The 25,430-nt window shown below is 36.0% G+C and overlaps 1 protein-coding gene across 6 annotated transcripts in view; it reads left to right on the top strand.

The window, feature by feature from the left end:
* The window catches only part of LOC124356859 (dachshund homolog 2), a 209,661-nt gene that overhangs the window by 142,671 nt on the left and 41,560 nt on the right, over nucleotides 1-25,430 (top strand). For all 6 annotated transcript variants that reach the window (XM_046808129.1, XM_046808128.1, XM_046808127.1 and 3 more), the window contains one exon: nucleotides 11,213-11,296. In XM_046808129.1, coding sequence (XP_046664085.1) covers nucleotides 11,213-11,296 — 84 coding nt within the window. The remainder of the gene's footprint in view (nucleotides 1-11,212; nucleotides 11,297-25,430) is intronic.

Genomic DNA, 25,430 nt, shown 5'->3' with positions numbered 1-25,430 from the left:
TGCGGCCGGAGCGAGCTCGAGCACCAATGGGAATGCTACGGTGCCTTGTTCAATTAACAGTCAGGAAAATAAATCAAAACGGACCAATAAGATCACAGGACGTCGGATCAATCATAAAATATAATGATCGGTAATCACGGGTTCGCCGCTGTGTGTCCCTAGGCCTGTCCTATAATCGACCGTAATTATACGTTTATTTTACTGCTTCTGCATATTAAACTCGCGGACAACACTGTTTCCGACGATTCCTTATTTAAATGTGGACTCTCTTTTATTTCTGAAATTATTTCACATTTTGATTACATCGCATTCCGAACTGAAACAAGTTACTACCCGATGGCGCCGACTATCGACTAGGGATATCGTATGGAAATCGAGAGATTAGTGGAACGCTTCAGTGGTAATGTGGGCCCGGACGAGATTGACAGCAGAGTTATGGGGGTAGGTACTGGCTGGACAATGCGTCTTCGGAAGTGGAGGAGAACAGCTCCAAACTTGTAGATTTGAGATGGAATATTACAAATACAGACATACTAAATTGTTGGGAAATAAACAACAGGGTATATGCCAAATTACGCGCGAAAAGAAATTTTTCACAACACTACTGTAACAGAAACTCTGGAATATTTAATAACAGGAAGCTCTGAAAGTTTTAAAAGTTTTGTTCATTGTATGAAAACGACTCTTAAGAACAAATATGAGGAGCAAAAGCATAGTTATTGGAGACGAAATGACTCTCCCCGAAATTTGACTGCCAATTATCCTTGACGACTGCAGAGCAAGTGGGGGAGGAGTCGCAGTCGGGGTCTCAGATGTCCGGGACGGTCTAATATCTCGGCTAACTGCGGTGGAGTCATTCACTAAAAACCCCGCCTTGTATTTCAGGTGGCCTGCAATCTAATTAAATATGGAGATTTGGCAGAGACATTGTGCTTAGACGGGCCATAACCGGGCAATCTTGTTCCCTCCCCCCTCCCGCACCCCGGAGTTGATGCTTGACACCCCATCAGCTGCGACAATCTAGCGGAGTGGTCCGCGACAACAGGCCGTGGTTTAGTGCCTCCGTTTCGTCAATGGTTATGCTGTTCTCGCAGTGGCTTGATGGATTTAATGTATAAGGGAGGGAAGGGAAAATCTTGAAACCACTTCCAAGAATAGATATTAAACCATTAAGACTCTATCGAATCTTGAAAATCAGAAAGTTCAGTTGAATAGATTTATTTCATCGAAAAATGTAATAAAATTAATTTAATCTTTAAAATTAATTTAAAGTAATGTTAATAAACTTAACATTGGTAAAATTTCTTGAACAATAGATACTGATAGAGTAACCAATTTCTTATTGTTGTTATAATTTCGAAAGCAAAATAAATTTCCAATATTTCATTTAATTATCAAATATTACACGTCTGCAATTCTTGTAAACGAGTAGGATAATAAATATGTCGCAGGATAAAATCCTTCATTTAGTTCTTTATAAACTAAAAACCCTATTTAGGACTTACTTTACAGACACTCAAAAAGCTACAATGAGCCTTTGAAACCTCGGTGACAGAGTTCTACAGAAACGAGTGAGGTATAGAAAAGCGAATGAAAGGAATAGCAAAGCGCGAGTATAAGATTTACATGGACTGCACGGCATTCATCTGGCGTTATTATGCACAAGCAGTGAATGGCTCGGCTGGTTAAACATTGAGGGAACTTACCTCGGCCGGAGGCGTTACATCGAGGGGAGCATGTGGGGGTGTCTTGAAAACTAAACAGCTTCCGGCCGAGGATCAAATTATTCTTGGATCATATTCGAACAGAAACACAAACCGATCATTTCTTTCCCAGAGTCTTTACAATGGAACTTCCTGCAAGCGAATTTGCAACAATGTTGCTATGCTAGTGCTAGCAGAAGCGTTTTGTTTCTACATGACCTAATAGTCGAAATGTTGAAATTATATAAATTGGCGTTAGTTAAAAAAAAGAGGAAAAATTATATTTTTCTATGTCTTTTTGGACTGTAATTAATTATAAAGAGTCATGCCGTAAATTGGATTAGTAAAATTAATGAATTCTTTATTCTGTCAGAAGTCTTCTATGAATAGTTCGTGAAACATGTATCAATAAGAAAATTACAAGGGGAAAAAATCAATAAACATTGGAGAATCAATAAAGGAATTACTATTAAGAAAGGATCAATCGTCAGCCTTGATGATTTCGGTGGAAAAAATATGAGGATAGCGACAGAATTATATATTAATTTGACACACTTACAACCAATTGAGTCAATAATGATCGTATGAGAGTCTTCCTACGAATTATAGAGATAAACGTCGCAGTCATTCCCTTTGTTGACTGAAATTGATCTAATAACTGATATAGCTATTTTTTGTGTTTAAATTGCTGAAAAAAGAACCGATAAATAATTTATTATTTGAAATAAAGAAATATCCCTCACTACTGTGACTTTTTCATAGCTATAAAAATTATTGTAGCTGACAACTTATTCCTTTTTTACGGAAATTCCCCAGTTGATATAAAAATAAAACTACGTTGGTTACAAATTGCAATATTATTCCGACCTCCCAAATCAAAGATATATAAAGAGTGCCAAATTCATATTATAAAGTCTGGATTGAAAGATTATATATAACCTCAATTTTTATTATGGAGGTTATATATAATAAAAAAGGTTATTAGGACGTACCCCTTGAGGTTTTAGGTTATTTTTATATAACCTCAATTATTTTTGTTATAGTTTACCTAACTTTTAGATTTGTTATAGCGTACGGTATTTATCTTTTCTAACATTATTAGATTCTTATTTTCCAAAATCCAGTAACTCAACTTTAGGACATGAAGATTCTACTGAAATATATTCTCGTGAGATAACTGGAACTGGAATTTTAGTGGAAATGTTGCAGAACTACCCAAGATACCACACAGAGTCTAGAATCAAATCCAGGGCAGGGAAGCGGTTTACTTACTTTTATGTGCTCCAATTAAAACGGTTATTCAAATGATGTACAATTACAGCCCATAAATGAATCACAAATGCACATACCAACGGAAACGTACATTCTCCCACATCAAAACAAGTAATAACGCGTGTTCATTTGAATAATGGTGTCCATTGAACTTCCTGTCGGTGGTGGGTCAGGGACAGTTTAGTAGTAGTCAGTGATGTGAATGAAAGATTCCATATATACCCTTCATGGGTATGTCATTGTAAAGGACACGTCCTGATCTAGAAGCGATATCAGGAGTATTGGTTGGGATTACTCTTCTGTAAAGAGATGAACGTGCATGGACGTCTGAGATTAATAAAAGGAATAGGAACTGGAATTTAGTGAAATCAAGAAAGTCCTCTATTTTTTATATTAAAATGCTTCAAAACTCCTGTTGGCTTTAAAAATTAACAATAATTTGTAATGGCAACAATACCAATGTCCAATAATTTTAAATTCAAATGATGTGATCAAGTCATCTTGAAACAATTATAACGTAATATACCAAATCCTAAAAATTAAATAATGCTCTAACAGTTTTATGAAAACACACAATAAGACAACAAAAGAAAGGAGCGTTCGCTAATATAAACAATGACAACTTGAAGGCGCATGAGGGTGGAGGCCGTTTCAGACCCAACAACCACAAAATAGCAATAATGCCCTCCACATCTTATATGCAAATTTATAAATACCATTTCACGTCTCTGCCTATAGGAGCAAACGAGTTAAAGGAGAATCAGAAATGACGAGGACGAGGGGGACTCAAAACCACTTTTCGTTGCGTTTAAACTTTCATTTCCCAAAGGCTAAGTCAATCCTTAACAAAGCCATGTTATCTTCCCCACCCTCTCACTCCACGTGTCATATCCGGGCAAATATTAAAATGTAAAACAAAGGCTACACGCACGCACCCTGGTGAGAGATTTAAACATTAGCTCCCGGCATGTTATGCTACTTACGCACAATCGTTATGGTAATGCAGCCCGGCTTGTGAGATTTACTGAAAGAAACGCCCCCGGCGGCCCACCCTCTCCCACCCCCTGACACCACAAATGGGATCAAATTTTGATTCATGTTGCCCGCAATGATAAGACAACAATATGAAGCGTTCGAGAAATTGAAGCCGGGAGAAACCTAGGGTTTATTAACTTGGCCCTGGTTCTCTGGATCTGCTAGGAAGGTGTTGTTTGCATTAAATTACTAATACACAACAAATTATTAAATTAATCCGTATATTCCTATGTACATTTTTGTGCTGTTCGTTTGTTATTCATACCATGATTCATCACAGTTGCAGTAAGGTCGACCCATCAATGACGAAGAACGAGAGATTTTTTATTTATTCTCAGGGTTTTTAGATGATAGTCATAAACGATAGGTTAATGGCAGGATTAATGTTGGTTACAATAGCAATTTACCACAGTTTTAACTGGAATGTACAATGTACTTAACAATACACAGCACAGGACTGTTATTCGAGTAGGGTAATCATGAAATTATACAATTTGATCTGCGATACAAGATAAAACGGAGGAGATGGAGTCCTTCTGCCGTGTCTAAAAATGAATGTAAATTTACGGAGAAAATCGCAAAAAAAGGAAAATGTCATGGCTGCATCCTGATATCATGACGATATTCCGTTTCATTTCAGAATAATCTAGATATAGGCGGTGTTCACGAAGGTCCTTTTTAGTTTACGCACCTAAGAAAATCGTTGTATTTCTAGGAATTTAAAGTTATGGGTCTTTACACCGGAGTATATGTGTTTTCCAGCCTCTATATTTTCTTTATTATTACAGTTTATACTCCTAGTACATTTTATAAATACTGTATCGACAATTTTACTCAGATGAACAGAATCAGATTTATTTTTATCAAACAAAGTACAACTTCTCAAAAGTACATTTATAGCCAAATTCCCACTGACATGAACGGTGTATATCCAAAATAAAGTTACAAAAAGTTTAAAACTATTTGAATAAATATCTTTATTTTGAAACTAACATGTTTGGCAGTTATATTTTCTTTATTTTTATCTAATAACTAGTTTCTGAATAATAATTTCAAAGCAGAATCTGTCAGCTTTCATTGAAATGATTTTACATCACTCTTAAATGTATCTTGTGAGAAGCCTATACTAACATACGTTAAATAATGTTGTGTCCCAGAATGACTTTGTGATCACACCGAAGTAATTAAATTGAATTTATTTTCAAGTTTTGATATATATTTAATTGTATATTTATAGAGGAAGCAATAATTTGTTGTTACACAACCCAAAGTCAGCTCGCTGAGCTCGCTCTGAGATCACGGACACCTCACTAGAGACGACATACCAATTCTAAGACGTGCAGATAACCTCCTCACATGTTAATTAAAAGCATTCCTACCAGTGATAGTACCCCTCCCCCTCCCTTCATATAAAGGGGAGGGGTGGGGTAAGAAGGTAAGATGGCGCAGATTGGATCTCAGATACCATGTCACAATGTTTACCGTTAAGCGAGTTAGTGATAATCCCAACTCCTCCTTCCCACCCCAAGATGCATTAGCACAATTCAATTCTATCACTGGCAATGAAATCCCTACGTTCGCAACTGCCGATCTACAGCCCGCTGTTGATGTTGACGTGTACACGATATACACTCTTATAGAAGGCAGGAATATGCCACAAAATCACTAAATGCCGATGTTGTTGAGAATTAAATAATTATTATAAGCAATTGAATAGTCATGGTTACATTTTATAACAAAAAATAACGAATTTGTTTTCAGGTTCAACCTAAACATGTTTTAGTTGTGTTTCCATACGATTGGCCTTGTATTCCGTACTCTATTATTCATTATTACAAAACGTGGTATTTAATAAAGTAAGGGAACTATTAAAACAAATTTATGTTAGCAAATCAGTACGTAAAATATAAAAATTGTTGAATATAAAAATAAATTTGTTATGGATAATCATAATTTAAAAATACACCGTTTACACCTGCTGCAGTTATTTCAAATTTTTAAGTAAATTTTATCCTAATAAATATAAAACTTTAAAGTAAAAAATATTTTTGAAAATTAATTTTATACCTGTGAAAATAGTTAAAAACTATAACAAGAGATTGAATATTTTATTACTTTATTCTTGCTATATCACACATTGTCACTGAATATGTTTATTATTGTTATATATTTAGTTACATTTATTATTGTTATTTCGGATCAGTTAAAAAAATGGTTTTATATCTTTTATGGTATGTGTATTTGTGTTATTTTTGATGATTTATATTGTTGTTGGTATAGCTTTAGTCATAATTTATATTTTAGTACCGGTACTGTTTATGTAAAAGGAGTAATACCGCATAATTCCGATATATTTTTTACGAAATGTATAAGATAGACTCAAATGTTTTTTCTGTATTGCTAGCCTTCATAGCTGGTTAAGGAAAGCTAGTATTTTCCACAATTAATTGCAAAAGAAATTGATATAACGAATTCATTATTGTTTTAATAATATAGATGCTTGTTCTAAATTAATTAATTCCACTGTGGCTGTGAGATTGACCATCATGTGTGCACAGTGTTGCCAACTATTGTGGAAGAACAGCCGCGTAGTAGACTAGCCCCACTTGTACTGCAGGTCCCCGGAACCATAACGTCGAGGCTGAGCCGAGGCATGTCACCGAACCAAGCCATAAACACACGAGCACTCTCCGGCTGAATATTTCAGCTGGTAATGGAGCCAAGACGTATTGTGCAGAATGTAATAATAATTAAGAGCGTGTTCACAGTCCTCTATTATGAGCCATCTCTTATTCAGTGTCTCCTGTATCGCCTCTGGTACCGCTAATTTAATGTGCGTTTATTGTAACCGGAGCCTTTATGCGGCGCAACGCTGCGGCACTCTACCAGCTACCGGGAACCTATTGTTGCTCGGTTGTTCGCCTTGAGTTCGATTTACCCGCGGTTCTCCGCTCGGCTCGACCGAGAATCACGGGTCGACATCGATTAAAGTTGCGTTCCCCCCGGGGGCGCACTTTTTGTGTTACGTAATCTTTAACAAATAAAACCTGAATGTTGAGTTTACGTCACCATTGCCAGAACGGTCGACCGGGTCTCGGATTCAGTCTCGTGGCGGAGAACTGCAAGCCGCCACTGGTAAGTTCCCCTCCCAGAAACCGCAAGACGTTATTGAAATTAATATTCGTGGAGATAGAGAGCAATATTGTGAGACCGCTACGTCTTGTATTGTTTGCGATCCAGCTCCCGGCCCGTCCGACTTGCAACTCTACGTCTTGTAGTATGGATTCCTTCTCGGAGGTCCTCGTTGGAGAATTCCTTTCTTCCTTCGTTTTCACATAACTGATGAGATTACGGTAGTAATGAAATGGAAATAACTTTGTTTCATTCGAGGGCGTCTTATTTATTGCTATTTAAAGATTTGTAGTCCAGGAAGGGAGGGGTGGTCCGAAGTACGAGATTAATTAGCAATAGGATTAAAGGATAAATGTTTTACAAGTCATACTTTTAGCTGTACAAAAAAAACCTGTTATTTCAATGCAGCCATCGATATAAGGAGACTTAAAATAACGTGAAAGTAATTATTTAAGTGATTTTATCTTCTTGCCTAACACTGAACTTGAAGTTTGTGAATGGTATTTGGTTAAAGTTTTTATTTTAAAATTTCCTGCTCGTTAATATACACTACCCTCAAAACACTACCGGGACTGACATAGATTTCTTCAAGTAAAACGTTTCGTATACAATTCAAATCGTGTCTCATCTCCCAGAAGTTAATGTGTATAACTCTCTTTTGTGCTCTCATTTGTGAGTGATAAAAACATTCTAGGTTTCTTACCACAAAATATTTTCTGAATATACTAGGAATGAACTTTCCAGACTCTTCTAAGAGGAGAATTGTGTTAAATCTTATTATTTTATGCAAATTTGTTTTCTAATCATATGGTTTTACACGCATATTGCTATGTTTGAACAAAAAACGACCAGGTGAACAGAAAATAACGCATACCAATTACAAGTCATCATTACAGTCGCCCTCGTTCCTCGTCCTGTAACACAAACTCGCCACTCTAGCGCACAAGAGGCCCGTGACAGTGAATGTAATGTCGGTGACAAATCTCGGGGAGTCGCGGAGCAGTCACGGGGGCGGGCGGAGACACAATGGGGTGAAATCCACCTGAGAGCTAGGGGTAGGTGCCACTTTGCGGCCCAGATGGAACGAAAACACAAAGACACTTGGCAAATACAAGGGCGATCCACTTCGCTCTCCCATCGCTGTGTTGACTCTGACTTATTCAGATCTCTTTATTTTGTTTTTCTTGCATTTAGACCCGACACTTCCCAAGGGGAGGCTGGTGTAAGATTTCATCGACACTGTGCTGCGGGCGGTTCTATTTTACGCCAGTTTCTACTGACTGGAGGCCTATTTTCTGTTCTTACTTCTCGTTACAAATATGTTTATTAGAGAATCGAGAGAACACCTTACTACTCGAGGTAACATAATTAAATAACGTATTACATAAAGTTCTTTTTTAAATTCCTTTAAAATATAAATGTGAGTGATTATCCTTTATTTCTCTGCTCATAACATACCAAAGCAATGCAGTTTCTTTAAAGTTTATGCAATCGATCAAGATTATTTTTAAAATCAGAAGAAAGCAGTATTTTGGTCCACAGAATTATCAATACTACTAAAGCTTCTAATAAATACTTTACTTCTTTATAGTTATTTTAACAACCATCTCAATAAAAACATATCTAAAGCAAAAATAAGTTTGTTAGTTTCGAAAAAGAGACGTAAATGTAGTTCACAGCTAATTATCGAAAACAACATGTCTATTTTTTGAATTGGGTAAAATTACCCCAATTACTTTCCCTTTTTCATACTGAACTGACTTATTCGTGTGCCTTTAATCTTGATATGCTATTGGAACCTTGTTATACGTACCCAAAAGAGATGAGGCTATTAGCAGATTCCTAACTCAGAAGAATGCTATTATTTTCTTTTAGTAGTGTTGTATTGTATGAAAGTATACAACATTTATCAGTATGCAATTTTTAAAATTTGTTTAATTTTTTAATGAGGTTTTCAATTATACCTACTCTTTACAGAATCCAAATTTTCCTTGCCAGTGTAGAATTTTCGAATCTCCAATGAGGCCTAACCATGAAACACGTTTAAAAATTGGCCTTACCTGAAACAAGTTGACTGGGCGAATATGTCACACGTTTTCACAGCATAATTTTCATAGTTGTTTTGTAAATTTTTTATTCTTGAAAGGAAGTAACTGTGTCAGACTTGTTATCCAAAAAAGGGATAATATAATCCAAAATAGAGCCTTACACGTGGAACTCTAATACAAAATGTGTATCCCCAGAACTTGTATTTCTATATTTTCCCTTATAATTCGAGATGATGAACTGTACAGGAAAACGTCAAGTCAACTAAAACTTCAACTAGATATCTACAGTAGCTACATAAAGAGAAATTCAGACTGTCTACTAAAATTTACACAGATATATGTAAATAATTAGAATTGAAAACAAAACACAATTTTTCACTACTTATTTACGAATTTTCCTTCCCGGCAGTAACACTACTTTGCAATGTCCCGCAGTTATTATGACGAAGTTTAATATTCTTGTAATCATAACCAACCTGAGATTCAATTACCGGACCCAGTGTCGCCGCCGATATGGAAATGGTGTTGACTTTGTCTTCCTTGTTCCCCTCACTTTTACCATTTGTCTCCTCCTTCTCACCGGCCTGTCATGTCACACAGTCTCTTCGCCGGAGATGGCAAATTTCTTTATTGGCTGATTCCCCCTCTAAATGTCATCAGGATATTTCTTGTTCCATTACGCGCGAGTGGATCAATATATTTTTCATTACTGAAAGGTAATTTATTTCAGTTGGGTCCAGATGAAAAGTTTACTCACCTCAAAAGTTTTTCCAAAATAGCATTTAAATGATAATTATATTCCACCGACTCATAACCTGCCTGATTACTTAATCTCATAAAGGCGATTGAAGTTAGAATAACAGAATTGAATAGAAAAATATCTTAGACGTCTATTAACATAGATGGGAGGGTTCAGTTTATCTGAGAACACATGCTTTTAATCGAAGCCACTTTGAGAACTATTGTGTATATTAACATTTATGCCAAGTTAATAATAATAATATCAAGAATGTGAACTAATAAAATATTTTGCCGTTACTGATCTTAAAGTGAGTTCAAGTTTGGCAAAATATTTACTCACACTGTTTGATAGAAGTTTTAAATTAGAAGTTTAAAACATATAAATACAAGAACACACAATAACATAAGTACATATAAGTATTCCATAAGAAAGATACGTGGCAAATTAGAATAAAACCATAGCGGTTATCATTTTATAACTTTACTGGAGGCATCGGTAAAGGATAGAAACAATTGTATAATTAATACACTGAATATTACATGATTTTTCTAAAAATATCCAAACATGTAATTTTTGAGCAGATAAGGCCTTGCTTAAAACAATCTGAGTGCGAGAAAGTCACTTCGTTTAGCTAACGTGCGACCTTACGTTCCTGTAAAACTGGAGTAAATCAAAATCAATCAACGCATCTAAATTATTAAAAGTTATGCCATACCAGTACTTATAATCATGGGATCAGACCCATGCAATAGAAAGGATCAAGCGGATTTCTCTCTCAAAACTTATACTCTGAAAATATTAAACAACAAATTTAACTGCAATATGCCAATCGGATAAACTACATAATTTTAAATTATATTTAAAAATTTGTCACAGGTCCTTCATTAATAATGTGTTTTAATTATATAATTCCGTTAGTCACATAAATGGCTACTACGTAAACTTCAATAATAGATTCAAAACATTGAGAGCAATCTAGAGGGAGAATTGCGAACTATCGACAGGACCTCGAGGAAATCGATGTCCCAGAGGAAGGGTCGGAAAGAGGTTAGTAGGTCTAGTCTCCCTCATATTAAAAACATCCCCTGTAGCTTCATCGGGCTTCCCCCGCGTAGCTCGTAGCGTCGTACTTCCGCCAGTCCAGAGCCATCTTCTGATTATAGCTTCAGAGTGAAAGTGACGTTCTTAGTTGTAAAGCATTGTTCATACATTACCTTTCTCTAGCGATCCTTGTATGAGTCTGCACTTTACTGTAACTAATTGTCGTTTCCTGTCCACAGCCGAGCTGAAGATGGATGTGCTGCGAGAGAGGGAAGTGAAAGACAGTTTGGAGCGGCAACTCATGGATGAGCAGAAAATCAGAGGTGAGTCAGACTATAACATTATCAAATAAGAAATGTCCGAATTATGGGTGTATCTTTGCCGGGGTTAATATACACAATACTGGACAGTGCATCAAAACACAAGGAACATTGGATAAATATAAGTTAACGATGAGAAAGTAATTTGTAAAAAGAAATTTCAAATTATTTTGGAGAAGGCAAAAGTACCGTTTGCTACAGTATGGCCGGATCAGTGTCAGGGGTCGCTACCAGGTGTCCTGTTCATACTGACATCACCACGGTGAACGCTCGCGCAGGGAAACCTACAATTAACAAGACGAAGACGTATGTTTGGACACAAAAATAGAGTGGAACACGCTGCCAGGGCCGCCCCTGATGATGATGAATGTGTGTTTGTCGTGGCGTCGCTGTCGGCCGGAACCGCGGAAATTGCCCGAGCCAGTCGCCCCTAAAACACCGGCTCCGATATCAACCCCCGAGCTTCCCTCATTCAATTTGCCCTCGCCCGTCAACACCTCCGCGACGATTCTTTCGCCGTTTTAACAGGTAGGTCTCTCATGTCACCTACACACTCTCAGACATCGTTCTTTACCATTCATCCAGTAGCTAGGGAATAGTTCAGTATTTTCAAAATCCACCTGCTCAAAGCCTTTTAGTATCCTCATTTATGTCCTTTATTCAAACAATTAGTTTTTTGATATGTTTTTATTTATATCCAGTTATTTTCAAGTGCTTATCAACTTTTAACCATATAGGTTTTTAGAAATTTTAAGAAAACAATACTGGATTCGAAATATTGTTTTATTAAAAGATATTTAAAAGTTTCAACGTTTTATTTTTATTTAGTTGCGTGGATTAGTACGTTGACCATGAGCTTGTTTATTATGTACAAGAAAGACCAGAATGTAAAAATACTAGAATGTAAAAATACTAATGGAAGTCAAAGTAAAATTATTATTATTTTTACTTTTCCAATGCAAGAAATTATGCTTATACACTAATATTATATTGTTGGCTAATACTTTGTGAGAATCAAATTCTTAATTTCGTGTAAGTGTAGTGAACCACAACAGTTATTATACTAATTTTATTTTACATTGTATGGTATTTTCATTTCAAGAGTAGGTATGCAAAACCTATAATATAAATTTAATATTGATCAAAATTGTAAATTTTACAATGTGTAAGAGAAAAGTTTTATTATGTTACGACAAAAACATTGGCAAACGATAGCGTTGTAATTTTTATAATTTTCAAGAGAAAGGATTTTGAGAGGATTTGGCTGTGTCCGATTTTAATTGCTTTTGATAATTTTCAGTTCGCTGTCCATTTTATATATTTTTAAATATGTATTTTTGTGTTTATCGTGTTTTATAATAGCTTTAGTGTTTTATTATGATACATTACACTTGTACACGTTAACTACATATGGAAAACAGAGCATTGGAAGCTGATGAAATAGGGGTTATCTTACTAGGATTGTATACAAAGTTTGTATACTAAATTTAATAGAATAAATTACAAAGTTATAGAACACTTTAAAACATAGGAAGGATAGAAAACTATTTATTGGCTGAGTATTAGCAAAGCCCATTCGTGGAGGGGTTGGAAAAATATCATTTCTGTCTCGCTCAATATCTCGAAAACGAACAGACCTAGAGACTTGAAATTTTACATGAATCTTCATTTCTATAAAGACAATTTTAGTTCAGTGACGGCGGATGTTGCTTCCTGAATTACATCTGAGCTTCAGAGAATATTTTATGTTGGTCTTATGGGTGACCACGAGAAAATTTCATAACAAATAAATTAGTAATCAAACTTATTTCACTAAGTTATATGACATTTTGTAGCTTAATGAAATTTTGCATGCAACCTCAGTGGAGCCTGTTATGCGACACTTAGTGTGAAATACTTACTACAGGGTAGAGGGGTGTTAGGAGTGATAATGTTTGAACTATTGAACTCGAGAGTAGATCCACAACAATAGACGGAGGGGTTGAGACGAGCTAGGTGCTGGGCCCTAGAGGCCGTTTAGTAGATGACATTTCAAAGGTGGCGGCACTGGCTGCGCCGGCCGAGAAGCTGTGGTCAACAGCCAATAAGGGCCAAAACATAACGTAAATCCTACATGGAGACGACCTTTCGATGTCAATGGGAATCTTAAAGTCGGCGGGTGGTTGTCTCTCGCCCGACCTTTGCAAATGCCAAGAGGGTTTCCTTCTGTTAATGATAGCCCCACGATTAATGAGGCGCTCTTCTATTCCAGTTGTATTGTTGCAAAGGTTAGGGGCGCTGTTCGGCTCTCAAGGTTATTGGAACATTTACTCAATATGGACGTTTATTTTACGCTGTCAAAGTCTATAATGCCCTTGGGTTACTGTGTTTAGAGTTTTATAGAGTTCAATCAAGGAGTATTATTAATTAAACTAAACAACAAATACATTATGTCAAATTTATGGTTTTTAAGGTACAATACTGTTTTATTATTATATTTTAATAGTATACAGGCTCAAAGAAGTAATTAAAGGAAGACATTTAGCTTAATATTAGATGTTTCAGTTACTAAATTATTATTTTTTGAAGGAGATTTTATTAGTAAAATTCTATTCAATATTTGCTACGAATTACAATTTAGGCTACATTTAAATTTTACATATTATTAACCACCATAAGAAAATTTCCTGTAATACGAGAGCAGTTTGGTGATTTAAATGTAAAAAATTAAATATGCAGATTCCTTAACCACTTACAAGCGAGAGCAAATAAGTAAATTTTAAGAGGATTAAATAATTAGGTATTAAAAAGATTTCTTAGAAAGCCTTTACCTAAAAAATGTTTCAAACGTTAAGAGCAAGCATTCTCGTGAAACGCAGAATATTGGTGGTTGTCAACATCGAGATCTCCACTGTGGTGGTGACAGAAGCTCTGTGGGGGACTCTATGGTCCTCCACGTCCTCGCAAGATGTCGTTCACAGCCCTGTCCCCGACAAGAGCCTGCAATTAGAACCCTTTGATGTCCGGCGTCGGAGTTGCGGACCCTCAAAGGCCGATATTTCAATCATTGTCATTTAATACAGTATAATAATTAAGGTGAGAAGGAGGGTGGACTGCGAGGCCGGCGCCGCCTTCTATCACCTCTCGGCACCGCGGCGTGACCGTCCACTGCCGGACATTGGCAAACAAATCTAGAGAATATATGAAATCTGGTGATACTTGACAGTCGAGAATAAATCGAAAAATGGGAAAGAATTTAGTATTTTTAATAATTTAAAACAAAATTGTTAAGGATGATTGAATTGAAAAATTAGCATAAATATCGAATTAAACAAACAAAACATTATCCATAAAACAGAAAACGCTACGGATACGCTACGTTTGGTTGCCACATAAGTAAACCCGAGTACATAATCTAGTTTTTAATTAAATCGATAAACATTTTCTATAAGAAAGAAATCGATTGACATTTGTGCTAGGTTTCTTAGATGTCCATATACGATATAGATACACACACATACATATATGAATTTGTGCCAGTCTTAGTTGCAGGTTTTTGTGGGTGGAAAATACACCATAAGTTATATTTGTTTAAGAGCACAATCTGCATTGCATAAGCACATTACTTATTTTTGTGAAATCGGTACAGAAGTTTAGCCTAAGGAAGTTAATTGCCATTTTCAGCCAAATAGTCAATTTTCACAATTGGCTGAAACTGTACAGATTGTTATTTCTGTGCTTGATATATTTATTATGGTTGATACATATTAAAAATATATATATATATGAAACACACAAATAACAGTTTCTACAGTTTAAGCCAATTCTGAAGGAAGGCTATTCGGCTGAAAACGGAAATTTTAGTCTTTATCTCACTGGCTGATAAAACCTTTAAATACCTCCCATTTCCGCTCCCACCAAATTTACCATTGCTAAAGATTGATTTCTTCCTCAGACAAAGTCTCTTTCTCGATTTGACAACAAAATAAGTAGTGTGCTTATACAATGCAGATTGAGCTCTTATACAAATAATAATAATCAGATACATATAAGCAGTGAAAAGTTACTCTTACAATTAAACGCTTACAAAAAATTTTTCCTTCTATCAATTAACTGTGATGATTTTTTCTTATAAATGTTCAGTAAATTATATTAAACATTGAAGTAGCGTTCACCCCCGTGGGTGTGTTGTTCCAGTTTATGAGATTTTTTAAATGTGTCCTTTAGAATTGAGTGAAACAGATTCGCTAACTATTATTCTTAAACATTGGTTCAAATATAAAAGTACAGTTAGAACTTTGTTTCTGAGTAGAGTTTCAAATTGCATTAAAGATTGCTATAACAAGTAGGTTGATGGTATTGCCTATTGTGGCACGACACGCGCAGGTAAGGTCGTGGTCAACAAACGTCGGACATTAAGGTATCGAGTTTCGGCCGCTCCGTCTTGGTGTTGACTCTCTCTCCTCTGCTCTACTCTGCCCCCGTCCCCGTCGCCGTCCATTTACTGGACAAATACAGTGTTTGATGTATGACCGGTGGACACCAGATCGGCGAGCCTCATTCGTCTTGGTACACCCGATCCTTTCCGCAAACTGAGGATACCAGGCGGAGAACTGCACACAACGTCTTGTCGCCAGAGTTGGGATTAAAATTCGGAAAAATGTATATATTAAAATTAGTAAATAATGTATGTACGCTTCTGTACTCGCCAGAGAATTCTGATTTAAGCAATTAAAACATGTTTTGAAGTGCAACGTTTTGTTACTTCTTAACAAAAATTAATTATTTGTGTAAGCATTGTCTAGAATTGCAGTTTTAGTTAATCACACTAATAATTGAAAATTCAAGACAACGTGAACCGCTACTTCCGGAACTGAGATTGACTCAACTATCCCATTAAATACTAAATTCAGTTTGGAATAAAAAGCAAATTATACAATATTCAGTTTCATAACAAGGATTTTCCGGTGAAAGTTTAAGTTTCTTCATATGAAATATTCAAATTGGGAAATATTAAAAATAACCTTAGTTAAAGCCAATTACTGTGGAATATGTGAAGTATAAATAAATTGGATGATAACGGTTTTATTGGTCCATCTTGCTTAATGTGTCCAATACACATTTATATCTTCGATTATGTTTTGGTGTTCCATATGAGGGCTCAAGGAAAACGGGACTGTAACCCATAAGCCTCGTCAACAAGACTGAAAGAATTTTAATTTGTTGCTATTTCAGAGAGGTATTTCATTTCGTGAACATATTTAAGTCCTGTTAGTTGAGGAAAGATGAAGATGATAAACGTAATATAACATCGTCGTATTTAATGTCTTTGTCCAAGAATCTTGAACCATGATTATTACTAAAAATCATAAAGGAGAGCAGTTTTCCTTAAAAAGTGATACAAATTATAGAGAATTTCTTTTGTGTAATACCCTGGCTAAAACACTTCACCCAGAAACATAAATTGTACATTGATCAATAAGAGTTAGATCTTAGTGCTTGGGGACATTATAGACATAGTATTGTAGCCTCCTCATGTCGCTTCATAGTTTTTATCGATATTTCTGGCTTTTCCGGACTAAGAGTATTTGATCTGCCGACTCGACCATCGACGGTGAGCTCCAGGTGTCCCTGCTACAAGAAGTGAGAGCCGGACCAATAGAACGTCAGCAGCAAGAAATGAAGCCGCACGTGCTTATCGAATGGCAGATTGTGGTGGCTGTTGAGTCATTGGCTCTCTTTGTCACCAGTCCGCCACAAAAACCCACAGATCGGGGTTCGAGTATTTTATCAACACCATTATTGTTGAAACTCCGGGAGTTAATCGTTGAGTCATACTAAATTTGCGATATTGCGACGTTCGTCTATTGAAACCACTACTGACGTAGCCAAACGATCATGAATGGTAAATTACGTTTAAGATATAATGAGTGAATAGAATAACCTCGGGTTATAGAAAGTATTTTTATGGAATTTTAATTGGTTTTTTCCAACATCAATGACTTTAGTTGAAACAAACGGGGAAAAGGAACTGGTACCTAAAGTACGCTTTTGATTGACCCAACTACCGCATGTCATATTAGTGGCCTGCAAAGTTTTTCCTTGCATATCTGATGGCCACCATTGTGTACAACCTAGGAACATTTACGAGTATACAGATACGTCGGGGAACACTTGCGAAGAATTTCCCTTAGCGGCGGAGGTGTGAGGCGTAATCTTAAGAAGCTACGCCCTGAGACAAAAAAACCCCAAAAACGATCGTGCACGATAACAAGATGCGTTATCAGCATCGATATTGTAATGGTCTTATACGATTCCAACGTCCAAACAACTGAAGTCCACCACATGTCGTCACGGGTTTTAAGGCTATATTAGTGCTGAGCCACAAACAAATTTGTTACAAATGTCTCAACCGTGTAACTGTATTGTGACGTACATTCTGAGAAAGCAAACAGTTTCATAGTACAATTTTAATACAAACCATCCTTCTATTCCTTCTGTGTGTCATTTTAACAAAACTGCAACCTTGTTTTAGCGCAACACCCACTTACGGATAATCGTGTAATCATAATCCACTTAAGATTGAAACACAAAATTTAAAGAAGAGACGGAAGAACATGTTTTCATTTGAAAAGCAGTATGGAATATACATTTTTTATAACCGATCGTCAATAAACCGAAATGTTAGGTTCACAGATGGATGATGGCGTATCAGGTGACAGACAGACGGACAGACAGACAAATGGCACGCTCGTGTTACGTGCTAATTGAGTCCTCTGGGATTGCCGGATTAATATTGTACCCCCTATTCCCGATACTGACTACCCCTCAAAGTAGCGTCTCGTATTTTTCTCTCCCGATAATAGCTTTCACTGGTAAAACAGCTTATTTTTATAATGATCTAGATATATTTTAGCCCACAATCTATGATGGCTGTTTAAAACAAATTTGTGGTTATACAAATTAAATTTTTGGATTCAGTTCATTACTTTATATATATTGTAAATATTGCAAAAATAATGTGTAATAATTTTACGAAAGATGGGATTTTTTGTAGTGTTGGGTGCAATGAGTTCAAATGTTGCTAGTAATTAACAAAGAATAAAACTGATCCTAATTCAAGTTATTTATTTAATTTAAAAGCGGTATCTAAAAGTGGTGAATACTAGGAACCATGCTGTAACGAAATACAACCACAAAACCTTATGGGCATCGAAAGTTAATTAACCTGATGCCCTGGCAAGCTGGAGGAGCGATTCAATAAGGCAACCCTTAAAAAAGATGATCCCCATAAAATAAGGGTTGCTGAGGTAAACAGGAAGTTTAAAATAATTCCAGTGGGTTCTAATACTCGTTAGATTGGTGCTAATAACAGACCAGCTAACCCTTTGGTTCGGTTAATCATGTTATCGCCCGTGTAATGAAAGATGGCGATCGGCGGACCCCACCAAAATATCTGCCTCACCAAATACAATTTCCATTCATCCCCTGTACTTCTAATAACCCTTCCTTTGTCCTATCCCGCCCAGACCACTTTCATTACCTATTTTTTCTCTTAGTTCACTCCGATCCGTTCTTATGTTCCCAAGAGAACTTCGTGTGAAAAGTAAATTTGAAACATATAACATAGTTTGTAACGTTTGCTAATAAATAAGAGAATTGATGATCACATGTCAGAATCAGTGAATATTCGGTTCTTCTTCCTTTCTGTAACTCAAACATAAAGATTTTTGCAGAATTGTACAATCTTAAACACTGGCATGAAAGATTTTTCTCAAACCATTAAATATTTTGAAAGAGATCAAATAGTTATTATTAAAAAGTATTTCCCTATAAGTGGACTATAGTTAAGGATCTTTATTATTTTGTCTTACATATGTTTTCTACAATACTGATGTACTTCTCGTTGTATATATATTGTATTTATAAGATTTTCCCGCGGTTTGGGTATAGATTCGTAACGAAAATTGCTTTTGAACAAAGTTTCAAATGTAACACTGGTTATTGCTTACATTTAATAATGTCGGGTAATTAAAGGAGTTAAATTTGCAACGAGAAAACTATAATATTGTGTCATAATAACATTGTAAAGTTTGAAATAATAAAACGTTATACATTATTCAGACCGCTTCATTACAATGGTAAAACATTGCGAATAAATTCTAAATTTGCAATTCAAGAATAATTGTAATGTAGTTTAGTGAGTGGTACGATCTATTATCAATTTGTAGGTTGTAATTACTGTGAAGTTTCAGTGGACAGGCGTTTGCTCGCCGCGTCGGTCAGTTAGGAGTGGGAGGTCGACACATGGACTTGACACTTGCTATTGTACTGCTATTGTTACCAACCGACAAAAAGGGAAATCCAATTTACCCCGTGAACACTTGCCTCCCCCCTCTTTGTCCCCGACACGCAACGCGTTTGTTTCTAAACATCAATTGATTTCAATTTTGACGTGGAATAATTTTTTACACTCATTCAACACTTTCCTGCTCGCCTTGAATTCTATAATCAAAGGGTTGTTTTTCAGGAATTCCAAATTAACGGGTTTTCCAGCTAGGGTCTACTTCCGGTCAAATAAACTCGCTCATGCACGACCCCCTCTTCTCTCCCCACCCCCTCAATTCGCCTCTTTACCCTTTCTTCTCGTGACAACCGTTAAAATTAACGATTACAGCGTGAAATATTAAAACAGTTTGTTCCTTCCATACATTACAAGAATACACTAAGTATATGGTTCCGTAACAGGCAGCAGTTGTTACTGTGTTGTATTTTCCTGAAACTGTAACATATAATTATTAAATATACGCTGCACAAACATATTCCAGATTCAGAGCTACATGAAAGAGGACTGAGTTTCTTACTTTAATTTATTGAGTGATTAAAAATAACTAAAAATTGTTGTTAGGTATTACAAGTGTTAAGTATGCAATTTTATTACTGTATTATTTTTAGATGTCAAGAAAAACATTTATTGTTTGTATAAAAAACTATTGACCATATTTAAAAAAATAAGACAGTATTATTCAGTTTATAAATTTTGGTTGGGATAGGTTTTTCTAATATTAAAATCATAGCACTTAAAAAATTATCACTTTTTGAAGAATTTTCAGTATTCGCAGTTTTTTATGTTATATATACCCTAAGGAAATAATATTTTTAATGAAATACTTTAAGAAAACAATACGTTGCCGCATAAAAGTTATTTACGAAATTAATAATGCAAATGTCCCTCCAGTAATATTGTACATGTATAGTGTAGAAGTTAATACCCTTATCTTCAACAATTTTCCTTCGATCCTGATTATAATTTATCCATAAATTCTGCTCCAAGTACCATAATTCCTTGTTGAACAATCAGAAATATTTTTCAGAAAAGGTCTTGAAGTGCTGTAATAAAAATTTTGTTTTAAACTACTCCAACAAAACAACCAATAGAACCGTTATAAAATTTCTCTAGTAGACTTTAATATTCTAAAAAAATGTTTGTACCGATAGTGTATCGAACATTATATTATGTTACCCGAACTCTGACATTGATCGCCACCGCTCATCACTTCTACACCCCTGGTAGTACACAGTGCAATGCTAGTGTACAACGCTGCCCCAGGCCTACAACTACAGTTGTTACCTCTGATTATGACCCCACTCACTCGTGCTATGTCCATACTGCAGCCTCAACTATTGGCTCAACTCTCCACCTTTGATCGCATAATGCTCAGACCTTAATTAATCACATCGCCATGTATTTAGGCAATTTGTAAATGGATTTGGGCGGTCAACTGCCACTGCTATTTGAATTTGCTTTGAGGGTTGAAATGACCATTTGCATTTTTATTGACTCCAGGTTTTGTTTGATTTACATTTTGATTTGGGAATGATTTTGCTGGTAATGCGGCCGTATTAGTAAGGGTAGTTCTCTGTTCGTTCATCATTACAATATTACAGGGGTGCGTTTACAACAGCTCGTGTAATAATATATTAATCCTACAGTATATTTTTGAAACATTAATATATAGTCCCACTACATTTTACACAGTTTTGTAAAAACCGTTGACTCTAAGGACATAACTGCGCGCTCACCAAAATTCCCAACAATTACGTCAATATTAATAACGTACGCACACATTGCCTCGCCCCCTCCCCCCTTCACCGACCGCGAAGGTAGTTACATTATTATAACTGAGTTCAAACGGACCGCGAGCAAAGCATAGTTGTGTAAGCATGTGCGGCGGCTCTGAGCTCGAGCCAAGACATTCCAAGACATTCCACCCCCTCGTCTCCTACTCCCCCTCCTTTTGTGGAGACATCTTCAAAAATCGCAAACTCAAAGAGGCTAGCTGACGGTTGTCGGGCCACGCAAACCCGTCGTTTAATGTGAGAATACATGCGGTTCGGAAGAGCGCTAATTAGTTTTAAGAAAAGGAATATAAATAAAAAGGACAAATAACTAAAGGATATATTGGTGAAAATATAAATTTTTCTTTAAAATACTTGAAAATAACATTCAGTATGAATCATTAACCGAACTGGATTGTTTGATTGAGTAAATCGAATGTACAGTGGCGGTTCTGCAGCTTGGCGTGCAGCGGAAGTTTAAAGTTGTTACCGAACATCTGCCTTTCAGATAGACTTTAATCAAAGGTTATCAACTCAATATGGGCAATGTCTGTTTACTTCATTATTAATGCGTCTTTTAGACATATCTCGCATGGTGTAGCTCATTGAAGGGTAAGAAGAAAATAGAACAATCCTTAAACTAAAGTAAGGTACAATTCCCGGTTCTTGGTTGCGTTTATTAAAATTAAATCGTTCACTATTAAAATCCTGGACAAATTACACAATAATCAACGAGTTTATTAACTATGAGATTTTATGTATTCTAAACTTCCACTGATGTTTTTTCAGTAAGGTGTTTATTGATACTATAAAAGGTTTCATGCACAGCTATTTAAACAAATGTTTACTAAATGCAGTAACTGCCAAATCTATTTTTACACTTTTCTATGTTGATGTTTTTGTATTTACGGTCCTATTTAATATGATATACTATTTCCTGAAGGTGGTTTTATATCTAAATATGGATTTCTATTATCACCTTCTTATCTATTATTGAGAGATAGGGCATATTGCGTTTTGTTTGTCAAAAGCATCAATGTTTATGACTGAAAGCGAAACACACCCTTAGTTTTATAACTGCACACTAATAAAACAGTTCGAACACTTCTCACTAAATGAAGGTTCTTAAATCAGAATCATGAGAATAGAAAATCTTTGGGATGGGTTTGCGATTCTGTGATGTGAAACAAAAATGAACTTGACTGAATACTACTTTATCAATGTGGTTAAAATTTCATAGAAGTTTAGTCCCTAATAGTTTTCATCAGTACAAGAAACCTAGGACATTATCGCAGGAAATTGTAGATCTTCGATTTTCTTCCCAGTACTTACTTTAATGAGTTTTGTCACCGTTACCAGGTAGTTTTCGTTAAACTGCAGAACTAAAGAGTAAGTCAATAGTTCTTTATATTTCCAGGTTTAAATTATTGGATGCTCGTTGTATATTACACAGTATGGCTGATACCGACTCCCCGGTTATCAACCACTAATCCCGGACTCCTGGCCACAAGTACGTCCAGTAATCCTAGCACTGTTGTGATTGCGGGGGGGGGGGCGCACCAGGCAGTAAATACAAGTAATTGTGACTGTCCCTACACTAGGGCTGTTTTATTGTGCAATATCGCGTCGTAGTCTTGAGCCTCCCGTTAATACGCCCGTGCCATGGTTGTAATTGGTTGAACGGTCACTGGCCGGTCGTATGATTCATCCCTATCGTAATCCGTGCACAAAATGTTACATTCATTTATGTTTACTAACGTCTGAATTGTACTATCTTATTCAGTTTAAACTCTTAGTAATAACATGCCTGTAGAGTAAATTCAAGTCTTAGAAACATATAATTGTGGTTAGTGAGATGTAAAGACTTCCTTGGGGAGCGTCCACTTTGAACTGATAGTGGTGCGGGAATATGAGCTCCTCACTCACCAGAGAAGAAAGTGTAATGACAACAATGAAACGCGTCCCTCTGTCAAGAACGACTTAGAGGTATTGTTGCCCGAGGGGACGCTAGATTGGCAGCTCCGGCACGACGCGTCGAGACGCGCTGGGGGTGGTCGAACAGTCAGGGTGCCTCAGGTGATCTCAACCACTTCCTCCGGATATTATATGACGTCACTCGACCGCAGCCCTAATGCTAAGTGCTCATTACTCCGAGGAGATTACTTCACTCCGTGCTTTATGTCGTCTGCGGATTATCGTATCGGGAAAGTACTCGCCTCTAGATACTCCCGTAATGCTTTGTTGCAAAGCTTGAGTTATACGACTTGGGCAACTGATGGTCAAATATTTTCTACAGAGCTATAAAATGTTTTACACACAATATTCATAGCTTTATAACAAGGAAAAAGCAATGCGATATTTTCACAGCTATTATACACAATTCATTACTATAAACTCCTCATTTCTAGTTCAAAGTATAAATATTAAGCTTCGATTTTCCTATATGTTTTTGACAATATTAAAATTCAATCTAGTCTAAAAATATCACAGGTTACGGTCATCTACTGCATGTGTATTTTAAACTTGCAATAAGCCATCTATAATAAACCACCCTGAAATTGAAAGAGGATGCAATTATGTTCCAAATTGAAAACGTGTTACTGGACTCATTTCTCCATCAGCAGTCGAGGGTCAACAGCGACAACGAGGTTATCCTACCCATCCGTGTATGTGATGCAAGAGCCCTTGTCCATACTTGGGGGCGGACTGCCCCTTGACCACCGCCCTCCGGCCCTGCGCTGGATTTATGATTTCACGCATCTTACCCTCCTTATTTAATGTGCTGCCCTGAAATGTACAGTTTCGAAAAGGATTTTTAGATTTCCAAGGTCCAGTTGAGATGTTTCTGTAAGGACTGAAATTGTTCGTTTCACTGTAGAAACTATATATCTTCTGCAATTATACAAAAAGGATTTAAATGAAAAAGGACAAAACTAGCTTTCGTTTTGAACAATGTATAAATTCAAGTCCTATGAAGTTACTTGTTACACATCCTACGTGGAAAATAATGACAAACTGTGATATTGAAATGCATACGTAAGATTGCATCGAGATATACTATCTTCTAGTGTACATTGACATTTCCTGCCGCACTGGTTCACCTTGCACACTCATTCAGCGAAGCAATCTATACGATACATCGTTCTCTCTATTGTATTATATTTCAAATGTAGTTTCTATTCTTCTAAAGGAATATTATCAACACTGCAATTGCATTAACAATAACAATAGATGTCGGCAATGTAACATTATAAACGGCACTCTGGCAAACATATTTACACAGTAAATATTGTAATTTTCACTATTTATGTGGCAGTAATCTCGGTGTTTTGTTGTCTGTGTGGAGTTACTGTGGAGTTAGTCATTCAAACATTACTGTAATTTCAAAAATGTAATTACAGTTTTGTGTAAAATGTTACAAGGCTACATTGGTATGTACGTGTAGCATTGGTGTTTACGTATGTATTTATTATTAGTATTTTATTATTTTATGGTATGGTATGGTATGATATATGGTAAGGTATGATTTTACCTTACTTAGTAAAATCATACAGTAATGATATTTACTTAGTAAAAATGCATGAAAATTATAAAAAGTCATACCTTTTTAATCTATGAAAACTCTTAACTTTTCACGCAAATAAAAAATAACAATTATAATTTTAAAAAATAGAAAAATTGGGCGTCAGCCTACGAAACCAATGGCACTATCTCAAAAATGAAACGAAATTCTTTCATACAAGATGACAGCTATACAAACTCAGCGATGACTTATAAATTTTATTTGATTGAGTTTTGTTGTTACATTAAGTTAAGTTTAAGTTTTAGTTAAGTTGTACCTTGAAAAGTTAAGTTTATCATGTGATGGTAAAACAAGCACTGCTGAACCCTAAGAACGACTAAATGCATTCGTCAATTCTTGCGGCATTTCCATTTAAATTAATCCTAAACTCTGTTAGGACTGCAGTGTCTCAAAGCCTCCCCCGCGCCCACCCGAAATTGGACATAAATGTTAACAGCAACACTCAAAGACTCCCAA

This window comes from Homalodisca vitripennis, chromosome 3 (genome assembly GCF_021130785.1).
Source record: "Homalodisca vitripennis isolate AUS2020 chromosome 3, UT_GWSS_2.1, whole genome shotgun sequence".
Classification (NCBI taxonomy): domain Eukaryota; kingdom Metazoa; phylum Arthropoda; class Insecta; order Hemiptera; family Cicadellidae; genus Homalodisca; species Homalodisca vitripennis.
The sequence above is the reverse complement of the archived record's forward strand: the minus strand, read 5'-3'. Positions and strand labels throughout refer to the sequence as shown.